The following is a 21,685-nucleotide window of genomic DNA, read 5'->3' as shown; positions in this document are numbered from 1 at the left end:
ATTTTTAACAATTTCAAGGCAACTTGACTTAGGTCGTGTAGAAACAAAAAACATTACTTAATTGAAATAATATAGATTGACTGAATAAAGAATAAAATTGTATTGGAAATATATTGCTTAATGTGTTGACACAGTATATCGCAGGATAAAAAAACCTACCATCTTTCTCCTTAATACATTCTTTATTCTCTTTGCTATAAATGGTTCCTGATGGACACTTTTTCCGTTGTGCTATTCCTTGATTACACGTCACAAAAAAGTAATGATCTCCTGGGTCAGGGAAAACCCCATTTTCTTCTGGACAAGATACTATAAAATGTAAAAAGAGTATCATTAGAGGTCATGAAAACATAAATAAGAATTAATAGTATTCTTAACATGCGCGTTGTAGAGCCAATAAAGTGTCACCCATTGCCATTGAACATAAATCACAACACAGAAAGCCCTCATAAATACTCTTTAAATAATTCAATAAAGTGGAAACAGACTGCAATTAAAATAAGATTTCCAAAGCAAAGCAGGACGAAAGCTGTAAAAGACAACGCAACAAAGCATTTTTCATAAAAAAAAGTCTTACATGGCTTTGTGATGTCCACAATAAACACTTGAGTTGATTTCTCCGAAGGAGTAGCTACATATGTCTGTTCACCATCTAGTGGTAATGACTCTCCAGAGGCAGTACTTTTAGCTCGGAATGTGACTGGGAAGTTAGTTTGAGTGCCTTGTTCTACTAAACGTAACTCTAGGATCATTCTAGGTTTGATGGAGTATCCATTCGTTTTGTGTTCGCCTTTATCGGGATATAAGACGATATCTTCGCCAGCTTTGTTTTCGAAGTTGACGTTAATGAAACGATCGGTAGAAATTGTAGTGGCTAAAGGGATAGTTACAAAACCATTAGGTAACATTTTAAACGTTGAAGAATTGAGGTACAGTAAGAGATAAGAAATAATTTAGGACATGTTAAATCATTTACGCATGTATAAACATTGAAAAAAACTCACAATGTCCCCAGTAATAAACATATATTTTCGATGCTTCTGTTTTGGTAACGTATTGATCAAACAATATGAAAATGTTACTGGTCAGGCTTGCTTTTGTATCAGCATTATTCGTGTTTTCAATTCCTATTGTGATCTTTGGGTCCTTCTCAGCACCGTGTTCTTGCACTTCAATTTCATCTGTTTTTGAGTTAGATTCACCATTGATGTACATTGTCAGTCCCTTATCTTTGGCCCAAGTGATGACAAAGAATAACCATTTGTTACGTGGTACATTGTTTCGAGTCTAAAGGAGCATGTAAAATTTAATTGTCATACACACTGCAACAATCTTAGAGCATCTAGAACGTCCAGCTTCCAGAAATTCATATCAAATTTTTACAAAATGTAAGCACTTTAGTATACCGTATAATAGCTGTTTAAAAAGAGCAACAGAGTAAGACGAAAACTGAGAATCCGTAAATGTAAATTATTTACAACAATTTACATTAACGAATCTATATCATTGATTGGTTTAAATCAACTTACTCTCCACATTTTACTGTTGTATGAGATTTCAGCAAACATTTGTCCGTTTTGTAAATAAACAGAGAAACCTTGCCCGCGATGGCCACCAGAATCAATCACATATTTTGGTGTGCTGTACGCTGATATACTATCATCTAACATGATTTTACCAGCCACAGTCATCCCTTGGTCACATAACATTGGATTTGCAAAGCAGTCTCCTTTAAAATAAAAATACCGTTATTAAAGATGCTCCTTCCTTAAACTCGGACTATATCAAACCGATTCCATCTGAACACGCCCAAAACTAGCTTGGTGGTTTGTAAAAATCATGCGCTTTTTTTGAATACAAAGATATGCTGAAAAGAAATAATCATTCATGCAACCTGTCAGGTATTTAGCTTTTACTTACCATCAAACTCCCCTACTGTCAGAGATCCCTTGGCACCATCCATGAAAATACCACCATCAACAACCTGCACTTCGCCATTCACAACAATTGGAGGATTTGTTGGTATTTGACTATTTTTCAATGTAGTTGTCAACCAAATAAAGGAAGGGTTGGCACCAGGAGCTATGAAAAACAAATAGAGTAAAATGGCCAAATTAGAAAATCTTTCTTCTTCAAATAGATGACATAAGAGCCGGGGAACAGTATTTTTACTTAGAAAGTTTAGGTAATCCTACAGGCATTGGATGCACCAAAAAAACCCACAAAAAACTCACATGGTGAAGTAATGATCAGGTCAATGTATTCCGACTGATTCTCAGTGGGCAAAATTTCGTGTGGCTTTCCATTGTTGTTGATCAATAACGGCATTCCTGTTTCCACGTCAGATACGTTGAAAAATACTGGCGAAACAGATTTACCATCAGTGGACAAATCAATCAAAGTAATCTCCATAGGTTTTCCTGGTTGAATCAGAAAACCATCGCTTTTCCCTTTATCTGGTATCAATGAAACATCCCGACCAACTTCGTTGTATATGCGCAGTTTGGCGTAGTAAGCTTGGGCAGCATCTGAAAGTAAAAAAAAATCATGCTTAAATGCGTCTTTAGATTTCATGCTCACAGTAATATCAATACGCTAGTCTCTATCTTACAATTTTACCAAAAACTATAACTACTTACAGCTGCTCCAGAAGAACATGTAAACATTCGGTACATCTGCAGCTTCAATATATGTGTTAAAGGTTGTGAACGAACTTATTTTAACTGAAGCAAACGCTTCTCCGCGAATATTGCGTCCAATACTAAAGTTTGGATTGATTTCATTTGATGTCGACTGTTGAATATGCACTCCTCGATTGTCTGTGGCAACTAATAAAGCATTTACATACAGAGAGAGACCCTTTTCTGGATGCCATGTTGCGATGAGGTAGGACCATTTTTCTCCGTCTACTACAGGTTGGTGTTCAACCTGAAAGAAAAAAAGGTTGTTATTAAACAAAGATACTAAAATTGTCATTTCAACTAGGATATAAAGATGTTTGGTGTGAATGATACTTACGGTCCATGTTCTATCGTTCGTTGTGAGTTGGTAGTGCAATTTGTCGCCCTTCATATATAAAGACACACCAGGAAAAGATCCACCATGTGCGCCACTGTCCAGGATGTACCTAACATCAGGAGAGGTCATAAACGCAGCTTTTAATGCAACTGTAAAACCATTCAAACATAATCCTGGTTTGATCAAACAATCGTTTGATTTAAAGGAGGCGTCAAGCCAGGTGTCTACACCATTAAAGAGTAAGCCACCACCATCTACGCCAACAATTTGACCATGTGCCATGAGCGGAGGATCACCGTAGATCTGGTCGTCATTTATTTCCAGAAGTGCATACGAATGGCTTGGAATAACTTTCAAGGCTAGAAAAAAGAAGTAAAGTCATATTCGCATTCATTAAACAGATTTTAAAAGAGTACCGACGCAGCATAATGGGTTAAGTCTTTTACCTTGGGGTGTGATAACTACTTTGTATTCAAAATCTTTATCTGTGGTTGGTTTAAGAGATATCCATTCTGAATTGTTCAGTAAAAGCTTTATCTGCTTCTCCTGATCAACAGCTTTGAAGGTTATTTCTTGAAATGGATCTTGACTGTCGATTGTAATGTTCACCTGCAGGTATCCACGTGGTTCTACAAAATACTTTCCTCGACTACTTCGGCTAGGAATGATTTTTATCATGCGATCCAATTGACTGTCGAATAGTACAACTAGATGGGTTTCTGTCACTTCACTAGCAGAAGCTGGTCCATGATTGCCATTATCTAAGAGGTCAATCATTATTAAATAGGAAATAGAATATATCAGAAGTGAGAATTCCCCAGTCATGTAGCAAACATTCAGCAGACTAATTAAAGTCCTGTAACACATAAATACAAGCGAACAAGCCATTAAAGCATTTCACAGTCAGATACACTTACCACTTGATGGTGAAATGTTGATATAGGTTACTGCTTCTTCATCATCACTTGGTGTGATAGTAAACGTCTGTTGTCCATTAATTAAAAGGTTCCTATTGGTTCCAAACTCATGTACTTGAAATTCATATTCTGGTAGACGGTCATCTGATGTGCGGATAATTTTAGTTAAATTCCTCGAAGCTTCGTTTTCTATATCTTCAGTCTTTGGACTGTCATCTTCACTCCATACCAAAGTAACCTTCTTACCAGCGTTATTTGTTACATGCAAGTTGATGTATAATACCTTTTGTTGCGAGTCAGTAATAATAAGGGAAGTTTCCTTTCGTTCGGTGCTCGGAGGTATTATAGCTTCTTGGTTATTGTTGATTAAGTGTTGGATCTTACGGTCGTAGGAGTACACTTTGAAGACAACGTCTTTCTCAGGAGGAGATGCAGAGGTTGTTATAAATTCAGCAGTTTGGACCGAATTTGCTGGTATTTCTCGCTCTCCAGGATGACCATTTTCGGCAAACACAAGCCAAACTGGTTTGTTGATTTTGTTTTCGACTCGTATGCTAATGTAATATGTTTTATCTGCTCCAGTATTCGAACCTGCAGTTGATTGAGAGGAGCTTTGTGATGCTGGTGACACAGTTGATGTTGTCGAGCTTGCCAAAGAGGAGGCACCTGCACTACTAGTTATTTCCAGATTTAAAAACTCTGCTGTATCTCTTGGCTCCATATCGAAGTCAGCCTTTCCATTAATTAGAATAGTCCCCAAGGATGCATCACCTTTGCCTTCTATGTTAATCATGTTTGGTGTACTGGTAGACAAAAATTGACTTTGGTAGGTTGCAGTTCCCAAACCGGATAAGGATGTCTCCTTCGATTCTCCATTTTCTGTCCAACTTAAAGTGACGTTACCATTTGGAATTTGATTGACAATATTATAGTTGACGTAGTACGTTTTTCCTTGGCCTAAAATTAAATAGCATCTAATTATTATTTTCTTCCAATCTAATTTTAGGGAAGACTGGTTGTGTATTAGAAAGCAGTGATATCTAATGTTAGGTTTCATCATATTGCACATAAGATGTTGATCTCACAGGTAAGTATATATATAATGTGTTTACCTGCTCCAGTACCGATGTTTGCTGTTACTCTGTTCTTTTGAATCGAAGGAGTAATAACCAAGTCTTGTTTTCCGTTTATACTTACGATTGCCATGTTACTAGGATCATATGCAGTGAATACAACTTTATCTGGTTCTGTATTGGCTTTGATGACAAATTCTTGAACTAATGCTCCACCGGCTGGTATAGTTCCATTTTTGACTTCGTCAATCTCCTTCCATTTAACCAAAATATCTCTGTTTTCATTGTTGTTCAAATGCACGCTCGTGTAATATATCTTGGATTCAGGTTTTCCCGTAGCAGCTGAATCTAGGTATTTAAGAGTAAATAATTATAAAAATTGCAAAATATTGTTGTAATCCCGAGGACACGTGGCTAAAATAACAACATCAAGCATGAAAAAAAGTTATAAGCAATATAGATACACCACATAAATCCCTAACATTATTTGCTTTTACCTGTAGCTGGTTCGCTTTCCAAATTTATAAACATGGTTTTTTTATTCATGGTTGGTTTAACATACAATTTCTCGTTACCATTCAGCATAACAACATTTCCTGTCCGCTTCACATGAGCTTGGAACTCGATTGGCGATGGAACATCAACAGCTCCAATTTGAAATTCATGAGCCACAACTGAATGAGCTGGGATAGGTTTTTCATCGCTGATTGCTTCTGGTAGAATCCAGCGTAATATAACAGTTTCGTTAGATTTTTCGTTATCAACTTGAATGCTCACATAATATATATTCTGAGGTTCAACATTGGAAGCCATCAGGTTGTTGTGATATACCCCAGTACTTGGAATATCAGTACCCAGTGTTTCTAAAAACATTTGCGTACAGGCGAACTTAAACATTAAATATTAATGCGATTATCTAATTCAGCAATATATAATCCTGCCTAGACTTTCATTAAACACATTTGACTCTCCATTGATCTTATTTATTTTCGAAGACTTAATCAAATAGAGCATTGTAAAAGTCGAATCTTGAGGCTAAATAGAACATAACGTATATGTAATACAACCGTTTAGGGTACATCTTCTGACATTACATAGTAAGATAGAAAGCACGGTATCAATCATATATTGAGGCATTTCTAAAGGCACTGAATCAAGGTGCTGAATGGCTCGACATGCTGGTAATGTGCTGAATTAAGGAGAGTCAGAGTAACCTTTTAGTTGTAGTTAATATAAAAATTAAAAAAATAAAAACATTGTTTTACCTGATCCGAGGGTAAATGAAACACCTTTCATTTCACCACTTGGCATGGGTTCCTGAAATTCCTCATTATGCTCTGCCTCGCCTTTAATGTTTACAACTTTGTTGGTTCCTTTTTCAACGGCTGTTATTGCTAATGGACTTGGCAGCGAGGTAGATATTTCTTGAATAACTCTATCCATTAACCCATTGCTGGGTACTTCAAATGTTTCATCAGGTTTATCTTTTTGTTTGATAGTAATGAGTACCGACTGTGGCTTACCGTAATTGGTGAAAGTCAATCGCATATTATATGCTTTTGCCAGAGCTAACAAAGAAAGAAAGGACATGAAGTAGTGTAATGGTAGGCCTTTTAATTTCATACATTCCTGTCTAAAATTCATTTCTAAGTAAAGTATTTACCTGGACGAGTCACGCTATTGCCACTACTCGTCATTGTTCCACCTTGTGCAGTAGCAGCACCTCCCTGCATCGTAGTACCGTTAGTTATTGTTGTGATACCACCTATGTTACCACTTTGCGTAATAGACATTCCACTTTGTGTTGAAGTTCCACCCGGTATTACAGTGGTTCCACCAGTGCTACCACCTGATGTAGAAGTTTTATTTTGTGTATTAGCTCCACTGCTGGATGCGTCAGGTTGTGTTGTAACTGCACCAGTAACTGTGCTTCCATCTTGCGTCATACCTCCTCCAGATGATGTTGTGGTTCCATCTATGCTACCACCTTGCATCGTAGATGAACCACCTTGTGTTATTGTTCCACCAGTAACTGTGCTTCCAGTCCCATTGCCACCTTGTGTCATACTTCCTCCAGATGTTGTTGTGCTTCCGCCCATACTACCACCTTGAATGGTGGACTCACCACCTTGTGTAATTGTTCCACCAGTAACTGTACTTCCAGTCCCGTTGCCACCTTGTGCCATATTTCCACCTGAAGACATTGTGGTTCCATTCATGGTACCACCTTGCATAGTAGATGCACCACCTTGTGTTATTGTTCCACCAGTAACTGTGCTTTCAATTCCGTTGCTTCCTTGTGCCATATTTACACCTGATGACGTCGTGGTTCCACCCATGCTACCACCTTGCATGCTAGATATACCACCTTGTGTCATTGCGCCACCAGTAACTGTGCTTCCAGTCCCGTTGCCACCTTGTGCCATATTTCCACCTGAAGACATTGTGGTTCCATTCATGGTACCACCTTGCATAGTAGATGCACCACCTTGTGTTATTGTTCCACCAGTAACTGTGCTTTCAATTCCGTTGCTTCCTTGTGCCATATTTACACCTGATGACGTCGTTGTTCCACCCATGCTACCACCTTGCATGCTAGATATACCACCTTGTGTCATTGTGCTACCAGCAACTGTACTTCCATTCCCGTTGCCATTATGTGCCAGATTTCCACCTGAAGACATTATGGTTCCACTCATGCTACCACTTTGCATAGTAGATGCACCACCTTGTGTCATTGTTCCACCAACAACTGTGCTTCCATTCCCGTTCCCACCTTGTGCAATATTTCCACCTGGTGACATTGTGGTTCCACCCAAATTACTTCCTTTCATGGTAGATGCACCACCTTGTGTCATTGATCCACCAGTAACTGTGCTTCCAGTAATATTGCCACCTTGAGCCATATTTCCACCTGATGGCATTGTGGTTCCACCCATACTACTTCCTTGCATGGTAGATGCACCACCTTGTGTCATTGATCCACCAGTAACTGTGCTTCCAGTCATATTGCCACCTTGAGCCATATTTCCACCTGAGGACATTGTTGTTCCACCTGAAGACATTGTGGTTCCACCCATGCTACTACCTTGCATGGTCGATGCACCACCTTGTGTCATTGTGCCACCAGTAACTGTGTTTCCACCCACATAGCCATTTCGTGTCGCATTTCCGCCTAGTGGCATTGTAGTTCCACCCATGCTTCTTTGCATAGTGGGTGTGCCACCTTGTGTGATGATACCTCCAGTAACCGTAGCTTGTAGTGCTGAGGATGTATCACCTTGTGTTGGACTGTCATGCATTACACCTCCACTAAAAACATCTGTGGTTCCAGTTGCCATTGTGAGACTACCTTCGTGTGCGGCTTCAACAGAATTTGAACCTGCACCTAAACTTATAGTTTGATTTTCAGGAGACAGTTTATATTCCAACAACACAGTTCTTGATTTCTTGTCAGCACCATCACCTTCTGTGACTTCAATGCTAACAGGATCAGGTGTGTTTGCAGATTGTGCTTCCGTTGCATAATAAAGTGGGTATCCTTGTTGTATTGGTATAGGCCAAGGCTGCTGTGGCAATTTTACAGCTACAGATGATGTTCCTGCGTTCGCTAAAATTACTTTCAAATGATATGATTTTGTTTCACCGCTTGTGCTGCTACCATTCGCTCCGTTCACATTACCGGCCATATTTCCAATTTTAATAGTACGATTTTCAGCAGATAATGAATACTCCAATGGGAGAGGTGCTGTTTTTCCTGCTTCGGTAACAAATATATTTATTGCACTAGGCTTTTGTGTTGCTTCTTGTTTCAAACCAATATAACCTACGAAATTAGGTTGAAGCATCAATGGCAAAAGTAAGCCAGGACCTGTTACTTGCACTGTATTTGAACCAGAGTTTTTTAAGAGAGCATTCACATAATACATTTGCAATGTACCAGTCCCTGCACCATTTTCACCATTACCACTTTCTGCATTTGCAACATTTATCGTTTGATTGTTTGGAGATAGTGAATATTCTACTGTTATTGTTCTTGTCTTTCCTGCTTCAGAAACAAACATATTTATTGCATCAGGCTTCTCTGTTGCTTCCTTTTTCAAACCAATATAACCAATAATATTAGGTTGAAGCACCAATGGCATATGTAAGCCAGGGGCCATTATTTGAACTGTATTTGAACCAGAGTTTTCTAAGAGAACGTTTGCATAATACATTTGCATTGTACCAGTCCCTGCGCCATTTTCACCATTACCACTCCCTGCATTTGCAACATTTATCGTTTGATTATTTGGAGATAGTGAATATTCTACTGTTACTGTTCTTGTCTTTCCTGCTTCAGTAACAAAGATATTTATTGCATCAGGCTTCTCTGTTGCTTCCTTTTTCAAACTAATATAACCAACAATATTAGGTTGAAGCACCAATGGCATATGTAAACCAGGACCCATAACTTGTATTGTATTTGAACCAGAGTTTTCTAAGAGAACGTTTGCATAATACATTTGCATTGTACCAGTCCCTGCACCATTTGTACCATTACCACTCCCTGCACTTGCAACATTTATCGTTTGATTGTTTGGAGATAGTGAATATTCTACTGTTATTGTTCTTGTCTTTCCTGCTCCAGTAACAAAGATATTTATTGCATCAGGCTTTTGAGCTACTTCCTGTTTCAAACCAATATAGCCAACTGTATTTGGCAACAGTGTTTGTGGCAATTGCAAACCAGGAGCCATAACCTGTACGATTGAAGTGCCCATATTTTGCAATAGTAAATTTAGATAATACATCTGAAATTGGCTGCCTCCACCTGATAAATCCAGGGTTTGAAGTGATGGATCCGTACTCATGATTAACTCATAAGTCTTTGATGCACCTTGTACACCTGACACCATTTCATACGAAATGATTTTTACTGGATTAGGAGCTTCAGCTAACTTCACCTGTGTAGTTATTTTGTATTCACCACCTGGACGTAATTCAATATGTCTGCCTGTTGCAGGTGGATATTTAAAACTGTATGTTTTCGAACCATGATTAGTGATAAGAACATTCAAGTAATAGGTTTCCAGATTGCCTAGAAAATATTCACCAAGTATTTTACCGGACATGATTCGTCAAGAAATTTTAAAAATTTAGCGACAGAATTCAAAACCCAGACCTTTTAGAAACTCATTTCCGATCATTGAAAATTTCTGTGAATTACTGACTAACATAAAACGAAGTCTGTTTTCGAAAAGAACATTGACCGCAATTGTTATTTTCATTGTTTTAATTTGTACAAAATATCCCTTCGTGTTAGGTGTAAGGAGTTCGTATACCTAATACGAACATGATTGCAAAAATCACTTACCTATTGAGTCTCCACCTGCCGTAAGCGTTATGGTGTTTCTGACTTCACTTGGTCTTACTTCAAAGCTAGCTCGATCGTTCAAATAAACAACATTGAAAGTATTGCTTTCAACTGCGTAAAATGAAACGTCACGCGGTACCATGGCTGTGTTTATAACAAAATCAATGAGTTGAACACCACCTTTCTCAACCTTACGCGTAACTTCCTGTAAATCTTCCTGGTATCTTATATCAATCCCAGTGTTATGGTTGTTGGTTATTTGAACACTGACATAGTACGTTTTAGAGGTTGCGCCTGTGGTGCCATTATTACTATTGTCACCATTACCACCTCCTAAACGTAAACAAACACACGTGTTTATATAGAAAAAGACTCCTACCTATAATAAATTACCGCTTAAAGTGCGAAACACGCAGACAGTCGAAAATCGGGCAAAAACACCCCACAGTTAAGGACTTGGTTTAAAAGCTCCCAATGTTTTAAAAAAGGATAAATTGGGCTACCATTGGGTCCAATCAAAACCGGCAAGTCAAGAAGTATTTTTGTGCCTAAAAAGTTCATTTCAAATAAGGTTCGCATTCTAAGGGTTACGTTATGCTCAAAAAAATGATTAAAACCCTCGAGTGAAGTACACATACCAATAATTATATTCATTGGGACAGTAGTAGCTGTCGCTTCAACGCTGTAAGACGTCACACCATTAACCAAAACTGGATTATTTGTCACACTATCAGAAGCAGTGATTTGCAAAGGTTCAGGTCTTGTCGGTTGTATGACTTGCCATGGATCAATAAACTGTGAGTATGGACCTAATTCTTTTACAATATTTTCGTTATGCTTTACATAACGAACAGTCACAGGCTGTGTTCTTTGATTACTCAAAATTAATACATAATGCCATGTAGTTGTTGGAGAACCTAGATTAGTGGAAATGTTAATGTCATTGATAGCAAGAAATGACACTTATAAGTAAAGTTAACAAAAAATAATAGAAACAAAGAGTAACAAACAACAGGGAGTTGCAAATACATCAAGATCACAAATTATGTTTGTCATTTGCCTTTCCACATTAAAAATAAAAATTTGCAGCAATCAAGCGTTTAAACATCACATCTATGGTCATACTTAATCAAGCACCGCCATTTTGAGTTGTTTTGCAACGCATTACATGAATTTCTTATTGACATTCAAATAAATATTGTATTTTATTTAACATACCAATATTCGCAATCGTTTTACGGTCCTGCAAATCTGGTAACACTTCAATAGATTCTTCTTCATTCATCAATACAACATTAGTAGTGCCTGCTTCAAACGCACGGAAGACAATCGCTTCTGGAGGTATAACAGATGGTATGATCATATTGATTGTAACAGACGATCTTTTCTGAACAGCAGTTTCACGATCTTCCCAATTTTCGGTATACTTGATATTGATGTCTTTATTTCCATAGTTGTTAATTTCGATTCTGACATAATAGTTTTTCATTTCGCCAGGTCTCGGAGAGACCGTTGTAGTTGCAGATGTTGTGCCAGATGTGGTTGATACAGTTGGTGTCATTGTTGTAGTCACTCCTGGTTTGATAACTTGACCTATAGGTAAAAAAATCGGAAGTTATGGTGAAAACTCTACAGCTAAACATTCGACATAAAGAAGAACTTGAAATAGTACAATAATTGGAATCACAGACTCTTGTTATAGACAATTCTATATGGTAGCTACGGTTATGGTAACATGTAGTATATGGATAGGATTGCAGCAGCACTGGTAATCATACACTGTTAATCATCATTTATAAATATTACCTAAGATGACTGTAACTGTTTCTTCTACAATGGTTGGAGTTACAGTTAAAACTTCCATATTGTTCAGATACAAAGCTACACCATTTGAATCTACAGCAGTGAAGTTTACATCAGCAGGTTGAGTGGATGCTACTTGAATTTGATTAACGATCATTTTTGAACTGCTCTGGCTTATTTGCTGTCGAGGAATGTTGTCAGATAACCATTTTAGAGTAACATCATCACTTCGGTAGTTTGAAACCTCAAGACGTATGTAGTACACCTTGACTGGTCCAGGAACAGGGACATTTCCATCTAAGGATAAAAAAAATGAAAAATAAATGAAAAAGCCATGAAATTAAGGATAGAGAAAACGACAGTGCGCCTTGGAACTGGTTAAAAAACAGATTGTGGAGTCTTATACAAATATAAATATTCAAGCGTTCCAGTAAAAACTTAAATCATCTTATTTCTCACTTACCTTCCCCAAGGGTAATTTGTATAGTCTTTTGTGTCTCAGTTGCTATGGCTGGATACATTGCCTGACCATTCAACATTACTGACTGATTTGTTCCTTTGATTTTGCCTTGTATGTAAATAGGTTGGGGAGGAGAGGACAGAGCGACGGTTGATTCTTTAAATGCTTCTCCAAGTCCTGGTATGTCTTGTGAGACCATTGTGTGGTTGTCAGCCCAAGATACAGTGACTGTGTTTTGTCCATACATGTTGATGAATTGTAGATTCAAGTAGTACACTTGAAGGGGCGTTGTCTTATCTAGAAAAAATAGAAATGCAATTGAAGTCATTTTCTGCTGTTGTTTATTTGCTTTTAAAGCCAAATTTTAAAGTTCCGTAATAAAAAAATATATTTTCTTAATTAGAATTCCTCGCAGACTAATATGTACTTCTTTTTTATATCATATCAGTGCGCAATATTACAGTGTACAATCTTCTGTGTACAAAATTGTAAGAAAAGTCTACACATGAATCCATTAAATAATTCTTTCTAGTAAATCATGGATATGTCACAGCAGCATTAGAAAATTTAATAACAAACTCTTACCCTTTCCAGTAATAAATATTCTGTACACTTCATCTTTAACAGATGGAGCAATATTTAGTTCTTCTTTACCATTCAAATACAGCACTGTTTGTGATGCACTGTCTTCAAACACACGATAAACGTTTCCAACAGGCTTGTTGACAGCAATAATGGTTTCCTTGATTTTCACAACACCTCGCATTGGTATTTTAATTGGTGCTGAGTTACCTTCAAGCTGGACGGCCACACCTGTGTTAGCGTTATTGATAATCTCCAAGTTAAGGAAGTATCGTTGAGCATTGCCAGTGGTGCTGGATCCTACAATAGATATAAAAGGTTAAGTAATAAAAATATAAGTAAGAGTTTTTTTAAAAAAAACTACGCATGCCCTATTGTTTTGTATATTACTTAATGGTATTATTAGATTGTTGTTAGTTTATAATCTACAGGAAATGTTGCTCAAAGAACAAACTGACCTTGGTCTGTAATATCGATTAAGTTACGTTCGCCCTTGAACTCAGAACCACTAACTTTCCACTCAGTTTGTCCATTCAAGAAAAATGGATTTCCATTGGCTTCATTTCTGGCAATCATGGTAAACATAGGGCGTTCTGTCAGCATAGCAGCGATTTCAATAGAATACATGGCACTGTATAACACAATTCTTTCTCTATCATACTCAAATTCTTTATATTGAACGGAAGCATTACCACTTGCAAGATTATTGAAATCAATATTAATGTAGTACAATTTGGATTCACCAACGGCTACAAAGAATAGAAAATATGGCATAAGTAAGTCGTCTTATTCAATCTTCAATAATTTAGGAAAAAGTCTCATTCAATACTTAAAAACTCAGTCTCATTTAGCAACTTACGTCCTGGATGTTTAGCAATGTACATAACATAATAAATGACGTTTTCATTCCAAGGTACATTATAGGTTTCTCCATTGTTTACATAATAAGTCACCACACCATCAATGTCTGTGGCAGAGAAGATATATGGATCAGGCACAGTGCCATTAGAAGTCTCTGTTGTGAGACTTTCTTCAAATCGTCGGCCAGTGTGTATGGTTTTATCGTACACTATTCGTCCAGACTGCGTTGCAGTTACACGCGCAGCAGAATCTAATTTATTGACAATAATGGAGTACAGGCGATATGTGATCATTCCAGTTGGCCCTAAAAATAAAATGATTGGCTATGTAATGGAACTTCATAAACACAAAATATTTCAAAGCTACAACACAACGTACTGTTGCAAGCTTCCATATAACAAATGGCCGTTTGGGTAGGTTCTCCCAAGCCCTGATCAATGCATGATCTACCACCATTTTCTGGAGGAGGACTATTACACTGTCTTGTCCTTGCTTTATACCCATTTCCACATGTTACACTACAAGTTGTCCAAGTTGTCCATTCTGAGTAGTCTCCATCAACTGAAAAATAAGAAAGGTATAGTAAATTTAAGGTATGAGTTATTGTTTTAATAAACTATCGACTGTAATGGTCTTGCACACAATTTCCACAGTAATGTAATGATTATGCCACTTACTTGCAGGAGGACAAACAGGATCTTCTCTTAAATTGTCAACCGTAGATGTGCTAGTACCTAATAAGTTAGGCAAGTGTGATTAGAAGTTAATTTAGTAGACAATTATGCAGCATATAAGATTACAAGAATCGAACGTATTGGTGTTTTATTAGCTACTTTACAGTATTATTTACGAGTTTTCTTTATACCTGACGATGTAACAGTATAGGTAGCTATCTGGGCATTCACTTCAGTTGTGGGATGAACCATGATCACTGACTCCATATTTACCAGCTCGGATATGTTAGTACCGTATCTAACCATCATGAAGTTGTACTGTGGTAGATTCTTGACATAAGATGTAATGTTGTAAGTGAATTCTCCTTTGGCTCCTTCGTCAATGTCCGTTTCTTTAATGCCATCTCGCCAGGTGATAGTTATTCTTGTTCCAGCATTGTTTTGAACATTCATATTTAAGAAGTAGGTGGTTGGTGCAGTTGCTATATTTTCTCCTAAAAAATTAATGAGTTGCAAAATATAAAAATATTAAATTAGTTTTATAAGCTGATGTCATTGCAACACCTTGAGATGTTATTCCTAGACATATTCCCTTCATGATACAATGTTTTCATGGCTTTTAAGAAAAGGAAATAACATCTGGACATGCAAGTATGGACTGCAGTAACACAAACCGTGTCTACCAAAAACTGTCTTTAACGATTCGTAAAAAGGTCAAATGCTCACTAAAATCCACCTGAAGTGTTCGCTCAGTTAATTTAGCTTAATCAAAAAAAAAAAAAATTCAGCTTAAAAAACACACCAGTTGCAGATATGTCAACAACAAAGACGTCAAGTCTATTGTCATGCGATATCATATGGTATTCATCTTCGCCATTGATTTTTAAGGGAACACCATTTGATTTGTTAGTGGCTTTTAAAACAAAAAACGGATCCTCTTTTGATCTAAATACGCGTAGCCAGTTTAACACATCATCAGCATCTAAGCGTACAGTCTCTGGACGTCCAAATTCTTCAAATGAAATATCAACTTGGCCACCAGCGTAATTGACAAACTGGTAGTTAAAGTAATAGACGTTCATCTCTTCAGCTTTGTTATCTTCTGTAGAAAACGAAAAAAATATTAAAAATAATTGATCAACGAGAAACAAAAAAATCTCAAAATTAGGTTTATAACCTGTCTTGAAAATGAAACTAACCTTTTACTGAAGAAATAGGCAAAAGAGAAAACTCCTCTCGAGAAGTCGATGGCAATACTTCCATTTCCTCTTGGCCATCAATATATAATGGTGATCGGTCAGCATGTCTTAAAACTTTGAATGTGACACCAGGTGGCTGAGGAACAGTTGTTCTCAATTCGTTCACCATCCTTGTTACACTATGAATTTCAAGTATTTGTGACTTGCGTTCACTACCAAGAGTCCATTCCAGGATAATTTTTGTTTCGTTATTGACAACTTCAACATTGTAGTAAAATATGTTAATTGGGCTATTTGTTTGCACATTGTTGTTCATGTGAGTGAAGGTACCTATGGTAGATAAGGATTGGAATTTTACGATGGCTTGCTAAGAGTTTTAGGAGATAGAGTCAAAAATAGCAACACAATGTTCTTTTTTGCAACTTATTAACTTTGTGTATATCAGTTAAATCACCAACTGCAGTACATACTGACCTTTAGCTTCTTTCAACCAGTACCATATATTCAATGGGTTTTCGGCAACTCCTTTAATCCATGGTGCTGGCGTATATTTTCTTTCTTTTGAGATGATCGTACCAAAGTCATCACTATCAGGGTTTTCAGCAGTCGTAAACAAGGCTTTACTGCTACCCATAGGTATATATGGCATTCTGTATCTGATACTAGATCCAATAAAGTCCCATTGACTAAATTTTTTTTCAAGTGTTACGTCAGTTTGATTGTTGTAATTTGAAATAATCCTATACAGACAAACAAAGTTGAAAAATGTATTTTTTTAATCAGCAAGAGAAGTACATGATGTTAAGCTAAGTTTAACTTTTGTTTTGCCATAAAATGAAATTAACCAAAGCAAAATACATATTGTACTACTTTTTTCAAAATTTCTGAAGTTGTAAATGATGTTCAAAATAAAACTCCTTAGAACATGTGTTCTTTTTTTCTCTGTCTATAATTTACTGTAATAACTACACTTACTTATAGTTAGATGGTGCTTTCCAAATTCCACCAAACTGTCCTGGTTCGCCGGCCTCCAGTCGGTATTCAAAGCCTTCATCAACTATCGAAGTAATGTCGTCTGCACGTGATAAAATTGAGAAGTCTGATTGAAGTGAAGGATTATCTCCACCATGATTGATCAAATTTTCCTCAGTCCAGTCTCCGGAATTTTTACTGGTAACAAGTAAGGTCCAGCCTCCTAGGTCACGTGTCATGTCGCAATATGTATAAAATGATTCTGCAGATTCTTCTTCAGATACTGATGTCAAACGATACGTGCCATCACGTCTTCTGTGACAACGATCATAATATTCCCGACATGATCGAATAGGTGGGACTGTTGGTGAAGGCGTTGTTGGAGTGGTCACACCTGTTTAACAAAATAATAATAATAATTAGATGCAATTAGTTTAATACAAGAATATCATATATTAAAAAATAATTTCTGGTATATGGAAATTACCTGTCGGAGTAGTTCCGAGTGTGGTTTCATTGCTAATTGCTTTTGTCGTGCTAACACTAGCTGTTGTGCTAACTGTAGACGTACTACTACCTTGAGTAGTACTTACTGTCGGACCAGTAGAAGTGCCACTACTTGTAGTAGTGCTCACTGTTGGTCCAGTAGATGAGCTACTGCCTTGAGTAGTGCTTACTGTTGGGCCTGTAGATGTACTACTGCTTGGAGTGGTGCTTGCTGTTGGACCAGTAGAGGTGCTACTAGCTGAAGTAGTGCTAACTGTTGGACCAGTGGATAAGCTGCTTCCTTGGGTAGTGCTAACTGTTGGACCAGTAGAAGTACTACTACCTGGAGTAGTGCTAACTGTTGGACCAGTGGATGAGCTGCTTCCTTGGGTAGTGCTAACTGTTGGACCAGTAGAAGTACTACTACCTGGAGTAGTGCTAACTGTTGGACCAGTGGATGAGCTGCTTCCTTGGGTAGTGCTAACTGTTGGATCAGTAGAAGTACTATTACCAGGAGTAGTGCTTACTGTAGGACCAGTAGATGTACTGCTACCTTGAGTAGTGCTTACTGTTGGACCAGTAGAGGTGCTACTTCCTTGTGTAGTGCTAACTGTTGGGCCTGTAGATGTACTGCTGCCTTGAGTAGTACTGACAGTGGGTCCAGTAGATGTACTGCTGCCCTGAGTAGTGCTTACTGTCGGACCAGTGGACGAGCTACTTCCTTGGGTAGTGCTAACTGTCGTGCTTGGAGATGCGGTTGTGGAAATATTGCATTCTTTACAGGGGAAGTCCAGACCAAAATGTGGCGATGGAATTCCTAAAGAGAAGGTTGTCATCTTGTTGATATATATATTGTACAATAATTCAGCAAGAAGAACACGTGACATATAAAAGATGATCCAGTGAAAAGTGTATTATGAGAGATGACATACCATATGCACAAGCTTTAACCAAATCGCTGATTTCTGATTTTGAAAGCGCTTTAGTGGCAATAACGAATTCGTCAAACCATCCCTTAAATTCATTGCCTTCGTTTTTACTTCCAATTACAGCTTCTTGGCCCCAATCTTGAGACAGCAATCCGGTACCATTAATTTCTTTCATGAGTTCAGCATTGATATAAAGTTTAGCCTTACCTAAGGATGAAAGAAGTAAATAAATCTGCTAATTCGACAACGGGTAAGCCTTGTTTATATTGTACACAAATGGTTCAGTACCAAGAAAATGGTGGTAGTAACCTTTAAACAACTTATACATTTACATCAACTATAGTTGATACCAACAGATGAATGTATTCCTACTTACGTTCTGCGGAATCGTATGTTGCTGTTACATGCACCCATTGGTCTGGTTGTATAACAACGTCTGAGGTTTCACAATCAAACACGACATACTGCTGCTCATTAGTGTGTTTCCAAATAAGTTTGCCATCATTGACCTCTAACAGAAATTGTCCATCATTATGAGAAAATCCAACTGTTGAAAATACCGACTGTATTCCAGAAGTTGAGCCTAATTTCATCCAGGTTGCAATTGATATCGCTGTGCTTGGTTTAGGATTAAAACGGCTTCCATCAAATGTGATGACACCGCCGCTAAGCCAGCATGCCATACCGCATGAGTAATTGGCATGCATTAATGTGGCAGCACCTGACATTAAACCATCATTTCCATGGCCGGATGAATCTAAGATCTTATCCCCTTCAAAGTGATCAAAATTCAGCATGGCAGCAATCTCAGACAAGAACGAGGTTTGATTGATTTCTACATGGTGAGGGATGTTGCTCCGTTTATTATGCACGTCGCCTTGGTACCTTTTAAGAGCTGCTTCAAAGTCCACATTAGCAATCTTTTTTCCATTCTTGTTATAAATTGGAATTAATTCGGTATTATATCTACCAGCAAATGGAGGAAATACTTTATGAGCCTCGTATGTACCATCATTCTTTTCACTTGGTACGATCAATGCAGGATTACCTGCATCAATATGTGCCATGTATTTCCCCATTTGGAAATACTTCAGCGGTCGTGCTAGCATCAAAGTCAACTTCTTGGTTTTATAGCCTTCTTCTTCTTCATTCTCCCCTGGACTTCGACCTTCCGCGTTTTGTTCATACTTGGTTTCAGGCGAGGAAAACATTGCAAATGGTTTTTCAAATGCTTCAGGAGTTATGCGTGACGTTTCTCCATTGCTACCTACTACACCGATCATTTTGCCTTCTTTGTTTTTAGCCTTTTCATCTTCTAAAAATGAAAAAGACATATTAGATAACATTAACATAACGCACATTCAGCTTCTGTCTTAAAAATAACTGGTGTGATTTTTATAGTAGTCAATGGAGCATGACACTTTTCAACCATCCAATAAAATTATTGTTAAGAAGTATTTTGTGCTAAGGCATATCACTGTTTTTTGATAAACGTACAACATATTAGCAATATAAAGGTAATCAGACAATGTAACATGCTACAAGTCACCATCAATTTTGACCTCATACCTTTTGCGACAACCAATGTTTTCGGTAATACTGGTAAAACTAAATTTGATGTGTCAATATGATGTTTTAGAGGCGTGATAGGATCGCTCAACGGCAAACCAAAATTGATTTTAATGACAGCTTCCACCAAGCTTACAGAACCAATTGCTCCTTCATGTTTTCTTTCACTAAAAGAAGATGTTCTTTTGTTATTTTACATTTTAATTCAGAATTTTTTTTTTATTTGCGTTGAGAAATAATTCCATGAGTTAAACATTTCGTTAACTTGGGTAATGCCCCAAAGCCTGCATCACAGTAATTTCTACTAACCTTAGTGAAACAACTTCAAGTGAACTAAATTCATTTGCATTTGAATAGACTTCATCCTTTAACTAAAATACAAGGAGTGAATAAATACAGATAATAATGCCAGGCTTCTTAATTCACAATTACATGTATTTCTTCTTAACTGCAGTATGTAGGATAGTAAAAACATTAATACACATTTTCTTACCCATTTTTCAATTTTGTTTGATAACTTCTGGTGGGTAGAATCACTAGGTTCACCTATAGTTACTGAATAGGGTTGCATAATTCCAAACTCAGCTTCAATGCTTGTACAAGGACAATTTTCTAAACGTGAACGCTTAGTTTTAGTAACAAACGAACTGTCAATCATATTTGTGCAGTGTTTTAAAATCCTTATTTCAGTAAGAAAACATAACACTGAACTATATAACTAGTATTTGTTCGTTATTTCAGTCATTCTGAAAGGTTCATCCTTTCATTAAATTACAACATGCCTACCTTCTGCACACCCTTTTCCACTTGGACCTTCCGCGGGACTATTTCCATCAGCACAACAGCCGTATGTACTGTTAACGCAATCCAAACCTCCTGTTACAAATGTATGTTCTACACGCTCCTCGTTAGCGTCGTTGCGGCTATGTTGACTTGCATCATCCACAACTTCGCAGCTGTTCATAATAGTTGGTACATCTCCTAATGATCCAGAATTGATAGCATTCTTTAACATTACAATAGTGTCAGGATTGGACTCATTGAAGTACGTTGTTAATGTCATTGTGGTGTATTTCACATCATTTTGATTGCCTGGAATAGTTCGTGGCCTAGAAAAATACATTAAATAAAGTTACTCAAATCTTTAATTGATCAATTATTACCAACACAGCCATTTGCAATAGCTTTTTCGTAATAACTTACTCAATAGATAACACATGTCCTTTTTGATATGTTCTTGGAAACAATTTACGTAGCTAAAAAAGAAAATTATTGGCATGTCAACTAAATTAAGAAAAATGATTAACACAAGTCACAATTTATTTACAAAATTCTTACAGCTTCATTAACCATAAACTTCATTCTTGCATTCCTAGGATTAGTATTATTTTTCAAGTCATCATTATAGCTCTCAATAATTCCAAACTTTATAGTTATTTCACTTCCACTGGAGTCCAAAGTTCGTTTATGTGCTGAAGGTTTGAAATAAACTTTTTTTGTGTCATCCGGGTATAATGCAGTACTTCCATTCATTGTTTTGTTTACATCTTTGGTTTGAATTTTGTTTACAGCTGCAGCAGGAATTTCAATCAGTAATGCTGTTCCCTTTTTACACTTTGATTCGCACTCTAAAGCACTCATAAAGTTATTTGCATTACCGCCGCAACCAGAGTAAACGAAAAATTCACAGTCTTTTGTTTGAATGTTGTAAAAAAACTTTGTGATGTGCATGCTGCATTTTCCCTTCTTTGGTTCGTATGTACACAATTCGTTGGTAACTAAAACA

The 21,685-nt window shown here is 37.2% G+C and overlaps 1 protein-coding gene across 2 annotated transcripts in view; it reads right to left on the bottom strand.

The window, feature by feature from the left end:
* The window catches only part of LOC130614623 (uncharacterized), a 41,773-nt gene that overhangs the window by 12,639 nt on the left and 7,449 nt on the right, over positions 1-21,685 (bottom strand). For both annotated transcript variants that reach the window (XM_057436057.1, XM_057436058.1), the window contains exons 7-44: positions 21,238-21,677; positions 21,103-21,155; positions 20,686-21,008; positions 20,393-20,511; positions 20,209-20,270; positions 19,900-20,066; positions 18,707-19,645; positions 18,334-18,537; positions 17,403-18,218; positions 16,919-17,309; positions 16,418-16,683; positions 15,944-16,273; positions 15,547-15,846; positions 14,936-15,238; positions 14,748-14,804; positions 14,449-14,631; positions 14,069-14,374; positions 13,668-13,958; positions 13,213-13,509; positions 12,631-12,924; positions 12,171-12,464; positions 11,583-11,957; positions 11,003-11,281; positions 10,365-10,697; positions 6,672-10,088; positions 6,274-6,576; positions 5,506-5,871; positions 5,048-5,356; positions 3,936-4,892; positions 3,465-3,779; positions 3,019-3,377; positions 2,640-2,928; positions 2,235-2,528; positions 1,921-2,082; positions 1,530-1,729; positions 1,005-1,287; positions 578-874; positions 160-309 (exon numbers count right to left, since the gene is read on the bottom strand). In XM_057436057.1, coding sequence (XP_057292040.1) covers positions 160-309; positions 578-874; positions 1,005-1,287; positions 1,530-1,729; positions 1,921-2,082; positions 2,235-2,528; positions 2,640-2,928; positions 3,019-3,377; positions 3,465-3,779; positions 3,936-4,892; positions 5,048-5,356; positions 5,506-5,871; positions 6,274-6,576; positions 6,672-10,088; positions 10,365-10,697; positions 11,003-11,281; positions 11,583-11,957; positions 12,171-12,464; positions 12,631-12,924; positions 13,213-13,509; positions 13,668-13,958; positions 14,069-14,374; positions 14,449-14,631; positions 14,748-14,804; positions 14,936-15,238; positions 15,547-15,846; positions 15,944-16,273; positions 16,418-16,683; positions 16,919-17,309; positions 17,403-18,218; positions 18,334-18,537; positions 18,707-19,645; positions 19,900-20,066; positions 20,209-20,270; positions 20,393-20,511; positions 20,686-21,008; positions 21,103-21,155; positions 21,238-21,677 — 15,123 coding nt within the window. The remainder of the gene's footprint in view (positions 1-159; positions 310-577; positions 875-1,004; positions 1,288-1,529; positions 1,730-1,920; positions 2,083-2,234; positions 2,529-2,639; positions 2,929-3,018; positions 3,378-3,464; positions 3,780-3,935; positions 4,893-5,047; positions 5,357-5,505; positions 5,872-6,273; positions 6,577-6,671; positions 10,089-10,364; positions 10,698-11,002; positions 11,282-11,582; positions 11,958-12,170; positions 12,465-12,630; positions 12,925-13,212; positions 13,510-13,667; positions 13,959-14,068; positions 14,375-14,448; positions 14,632-14,747; positions 14,805-14,935; positions 15,239-15,546; positions 15,847-15,943; positions 16,274-16,417; positions 16,684-16,918; positions 17,310-17,402; positions 18,219-18,333; positions 18,538-18,706; positions 19,646-19,899; positions 20,067-20,208; positions 20,271-20,392; positions 20,512-20,685; positions 21,009-21,102; positions 21,156-21,237; positions 21,678-21,685) is intronic.

This window comes from Hydractinia symbiolongicarpus, chromosome 11 (assembly GCF_029227915.1).
Source record: "Hydractinia symbiolongicarpus strain clone_291-10 chromosome 11, HSymV2.1, whole genome shotgun sequence".
NCBI classification, from domain to species: domain Eukaryota; kingdom Metazoa; phylum Cnidaria; class Hydrozoa; order Anthoathecata; family Hydractiniidae; genus Hydractinia; species Hydractinia symbiolongicarpus.
Note: the sequence above shows the minus strand (reverse complement) of the source record. Positions and strands in the feature narration are given on the sequence as shown.